A 5275-nucleotide genomic window follows, 5' to 3' on the forward strand; every position below is an offset into this window, starting at 1 on the left:
AAGTCTGCTGGCTTAAAGGGTTGGTGCTCGGAGCAGGAGCAGCTTTATAGGAGAGGTGGCCTGATTGGACACTACCACTGCTTGCTATGTCTGGGGGGTGGCTTTATTCTCTCATTAAATATTTTGGGGTTTAGATTTATATTATATTTGAGTATTTTTGAGTTAAGGTTAAGTAAATGTACATTTCTTTTGGAATAAGTTTTTACATAAGTTTTGTTGTGTTTGCAGTTATGATGTAGTGTTGTTGTTGTTAGTCTTCCCCTGTGTGTCAAAATTGGTCTGATCAGCCAATATATAAGTCCCCTTTGTTTGTTGTATAGTAGGTCAGTTGTATTTTTGAGTCTCTTATGTTTAGAGCTTTAGTTTGTTTGTTTGTTTATTTGACCTCTTTTATGGGCCCAAAACTTTATCTTTTGTTGTAATGATTTTTTTGGTAAATAAAACCCTTTTGCTTTAAATTTCCCTCTTGACTCCTCATGCCTAACTGCCTGGTCCCTCACACATGGTGGCAGTGGTGGGATTAGCCAGTTGAGGAGTACAAGATTTTTTTTTTTTCTTCTCCATTTTTGGGAAACATGCGAGGAGGGAGAGTGACAAGAGGTGGCCGGACAGAGAATAAGAAGACTGAGTCAACCCATATAGAGAGAGGACACCAGGTGGAAGGTGAGGATGCAATGGAAGGTGAAGCACTAAATGGAGCATCAAGTGCTGAGGATGAAGATGGCAAAGAACCAACGCTGAGTGACTTGGCTGGGATTATGCGGTCATTTATGGGTCAACAGGAGACCCGGGAAGCAAAATTGAGAGAGGAAGCCAACCGCCAGGAGTACCAGTTCAAAGCACTACAGCATCAGTTTCGCCTTTTGCAGCAGGAGGTAGAGGTTCGCACATCTCCAGTACCAGAGCCTGCTTCCACAGTGCCAGATCCCTCTGAAAACTATGATTTGAATGTGAATCACCCAGAGGACGAAGCCTCACCCTCTGTACAGTCAATCCACCCCACCATGTCTTCAGCAGGTCAGTCTCGATCTATTCATGAGCCTAGACTGGAAAAATTTACAGAAAATGATGATGTTGAACACTTTTTAATTACTTTTGAGAGAATTGCAGTAGCATGTCGGTGGCCAAAAGTGGACTGGGTTTTTCGTCTCCTCCCACTACTGACTGGTAAGGCCAGAGGAGCCTATGTGCATATGGATGTAGATGATGCTCATGAATATGATAAAGTAAAAACGGCAATTCTGAAAAAATATGATATTAACCCTGAGACCTACAGGCAGAGGTTCAGATCCCTCCATGTGGAACTTGAAGAAAGCCCCAAGGAGCTGTATGTGAGGCTTAAAGAGCTGTATGTAAAATGGATCCAACCGCAAGGTAAAACACTTCATGAAATTAGTGAAATCCTTATCATGGAACAATACTTGAGAATGCTGTCCCCTGAGCTTCAGGTTTGGGTAAAGGAGCATGGGCCAAAATCTGCTGCTGAAGCTGCCACACTGGCTGATGTGTGTGTTGCTGCTCGGAAAAAAGGCCAGCCATGGAGTAGTAAGGACAGCCACAGGCCCATACCCCCTCCGTACCAACAGAGGCCAGCGCCAGGAGTGGGTAAGCCTCCCATGAGGGAGAACAAATATGCACCACCTAGAGCTCCTAATAGATTGCCCATTTGTTACTTGTGTGGACAGGAAGGTCATGTTAAACCAATGTGCCCAAAGAATCCAGCTAAGCTGACACAGATGTGTTTTGTTCCACGCCAGAGTGCTAACCCTGAACCCAAAGGTAACCACACCATGAAAATGGTTTGGGTTAAACTCAATGGGGAAAACCTCAGAGCCCTGATTGACACTGGCAGCACCCAGACCCTTGTACAGAGAAAATATGTACCAACTAATGCTATCTGTACCCTGGAGACTGTCCCTATTTGCTGTGTACATGGTGATGAGAAGCATTACCCCACTGCTGACATTTATCTGGAGATAGAGGGACAGATGTATCTATTAAATGTGGGGGTTGCAGATCACTTGCCTTTCCCGGTAGTTTTGGGTGAAGATCTGCCAGTTCTCTATGACTTGATAAAGCCGGTGCAAAGTTGTAATGTGGTCACTAGAGCACAAGCTCAACAGGTGGAGGTAGATTCCATAGCCCTCAGTGCCTTGCCCTTCTATAACGAAGAGTTTGAGATATGTCCCGGGAAAGCTCATAAGACTCGTAGTCAGAGGAGGCAAGACAAATTTCAGGGCACGGCTATACAACCACCAGCTGAGGCCACTCCAGACCTGCCCTTGGGTTTTCAAATACCTACAGATATAATACAAATGCAGGAAAATGATCCAACTTTGTCTACACTTTTGCAGAGGGCACAAGGAAGGAAGCAGGAGACTAATACTAAGAGTGAGCAAAATGAGTATGTCCTACAGAACGGTGTTCTTTACCATCAGAATGGCCAGGTGAAGCAGCTAGTGGTCCCACAGGTGGCCCGAGAAATAGTACTTACCTTGGGTCACTCCATTCCCTGGGCTGGCCACTTAGGGAAACATAAGACCACAGCTCGTATTAAGCGCCATTTCTACTGGCCAGGTTTGCAAACTGACGTCGCCCAGTTCTGTAGAAGCTGCTCTCAGTGCCAAAAGACATCAATGAAAAGCCCCTCCAAAGCTCCACTTCAACCTCTCCCAGTTACAAGTATCCCCTTTGAGCGTCTTGGGATGGACATTGTTGGTCCGGTGGAGAAAAGTAAAACAGGAAACCGCTTCATGTTGGTAGTAACCGACTATGCAACTAAATATCCAGAAGTCTTCCCATTGAAATCAGTTAAAGCAAAAACTGTGGCTTTTTCCTTGGTGCAATTTTTCTCAAGAGTTGGTTTCCCTTGTGAAATTTTAACAGACCAAGGTACTAATTTCATGTCTAAACTTTTGAAACAGGTTTACCAACTCCTTGGCATAAAAAGAGTGCGCACTACGCCATACCACCCGCAAACAGATGGGTTGACAGAGCGGTTCAATCAGACCCTCAAGCAAATGCTCCGTAAGTTTGTGAATGAGACTGGATCTGATTGGGATCACTGGCTTCCCTACCTCCTCTTTGCATACAGGGAGGTACCTCAGGCTTCCACAGGTTTTTCCCCTTTTGAACTACTCTATGGTCATGAGGTGAGGGGTCCTCTAGCCTTATTGAGGGACACTTGGGGAGGAGATCAGGGGAAGGAAGGGACTATTAATGTAATTTCCTATGTTGTCCAGATGAGGGAGAAACTGCAGCGAATGGGGGAACTAGCCCAGACACACATGATGGAGGCCCAAAAGCACCAAAAGACTTGGTATGACAAGTCAGCTCGACAGAGAGGCTTTCAACCGGGCCAGAAAGTCTTGGTTATGTTGCCTACCAGTGACAGTAAGCTCCTTGCAAAATGGCAGGGGCCTTTTGAGGTGAAGAAAAAGTTGGGGGCCACCACCTATCAGGTCTCCACTCCAGGGCATCAGCGTTCTAGCCGGGTGCTTCATGTGAACCTCCTCAAGGAGTGGGTCCCAAGAGCTGAGGTGTTCCTGATTCAGGCTGTAAAGGAAGAGGAGGAGGCAGATGACCATTATCTGCCCTTGCCAGTGTCCAGAGAGCTTGATGTAAGCCATCTGTCAAAGGATCAGCAGTCTCAGGTACAAACTCTACTTCACACAGACATATTTCAAGAATATCCAGGGCGCACAAACCTGGTTGAACATGACATTGTATTAAAACCTGATGCAACAGTGAGACGTATGAGTTTCAGGATACCAGAGCGCCTCCTGGTGTCCTTGAAGAAGGAAGTTGATCTCATGCTGTCTCTGGGGATAATTCAGCGATCCAAGAGTGAGTGGTGCAATCCTGTGGTGCTGGTTCCAAAGAAGGATGGAACAATAAGGTTCTGTATAGACTTCAGGTATCTAAACTCAATTTCAAAGTTTGACTCTTACCCCACCCCACGAATTGATGATCTCATTGACCGTCTTGGAAAAGCAAAATATCTGACCACCATTGACCTCTGTAAGGGCTACTGGCAAGTGCCCCTGGCCCAGCAATCTCAGGAACTGACGGCCTTCCGAACTCCCTGGGGGCTTTTCCAGTTTACGGTGTTACCATTTGGGCTGCATGGGGCTCCAGCAACGTTTCAAAGATTAATGGACCAAGTTCTCTATGGATTGTCTGAGTTTTCTTGTGCTTACCTTGATGATATTGTTGTCTACAGCACAACATGGGAGGAACATGTGGAGCATCTCAAAGTGGTCTTTGACCGCCTCCGTTCTGCCGGCTTGACAATAAATCCAGCTAAATGTGTCCTGGCCAAGAAGGAAACAGAGTACCTGGGTTTCGTCATTGGAGGTGGGTTAATTAAACCTCAGGTTCAAAAGATCCATGCAATTGAGTCATGTCCTCTCCCACAGACCAGGAAGCAGTTAAGATCTTTCCTGGGGATGGCTGGCTTCTACAATCGGTTCATCCCCAACTTCTCAGCCAGGGCGGCTCTGCTAACGGATAAGACGGGCTCAAGATGTCCCAACCAGGTTCAGTGGACAGGGGAGGCAGTGGCTGCTTTCAAGGACATTCAGAAATCTCTCAGTAAGAGCCCTGTTTTACATAGTCCAAACTTTGAGAAACTGTTCATATTACAGACTGATGCCTCTGAGAGGGGTGTGGGGGCAGTGCTTCTACAGGGACCCAAGGAGGAACGACATCCTGTGGCGTATATCAGTCGGAAACTTCTACCCAGAGAGGTCCGCTATTCGACAGTGGAAAAGGAGGCCTTGGCAGTCAAATGGGCCCTGGACTCTTTCAAGTATTACCTGATGGGCAGAGAGTTTACCTTAGAGTCTGATCATAAGGCATTGCAGTGGTTGGAGAGGATGAAATATACCAATGGGCGGATTACCAGGTGGTACCTTGCCATGCAGCCATTCCGGTTTACAGTCCAGTACATCCTGGCAAGTTCAACACCACTGCAGACTATCTCTCTCGCTGGCCCAGCAGCAGCTCTGAAGGGGGAGGGTGTGTGATGGCCACAGCCGTGGCCTCACAACCAGATGAAGAGCGGTAACCTCATGCACTGACTTTGTTGTGTTCTTTAAGATTAGTTTATATACATTCATACACATTAGACAGTTTGTAGTAAATATTTATTTGGTTACAAATAAACTTACAGGACACTTAGTTTATTTCACATTTTATTTTAGTTGACTATACAGAAGCATCTTTTGGATTTTCATTTTGTTATAATTCTTGTTTCCGAGCTTACCAGTGTTGG

At 46.0% G+C, this 5275-nt stretch overlaps 1 protein-coding gene across 1 annotated transcript; it reads left to right on the forward strand.

Moving 5' to 3' along the window:
• Positions 1 to 326: 326 nt before the first annotated feature.
• Positions 327 to 5027, forward strand: LOC119916773 (transposon Ty3-G Gag-Pol polyprotein). Its single transcript, XM_038736742.1, has one exon. It carries the CDS (start codon positions 576 to 578, stop codon positions 5025 to 5027), a length of 4452 nt encoding a protein of 1483 aa, XP_038592670.1. The 5' UTR covers positions 327 to 575.
• Positions 5028 to 5275: the final 248 nt, after the last annotated feature.

This window comes from Micropterus salmoides, unplaced genomic scaffold (genome assembly GCF_014851395.1).
Source record: "Micropterus salmoides isolate LMB-PRFRI ecotype aquatic unplaced genomic scaffold, ASM1485139v1 Ms_hic_scaffold_2167, whole genome shotgun sequence".
NCBI classification, from domain to species: domain Eukaryota; kingdom Metazoa; phylum Chordata; class Actinopteri; order Centrarchiformes; family Centrarchidae; genus Micropterus; species Micropterus salmoides.

Excerpts from the sequence above, each read along its gene's own strand:
- LOC119916773 (XM_038736742.1), top strand. The coding sequence starts at position 576 with ATGCGAGGAGGGAGAGTGACAAGAGGTGGCCGGACAGAGAATAAGAAG.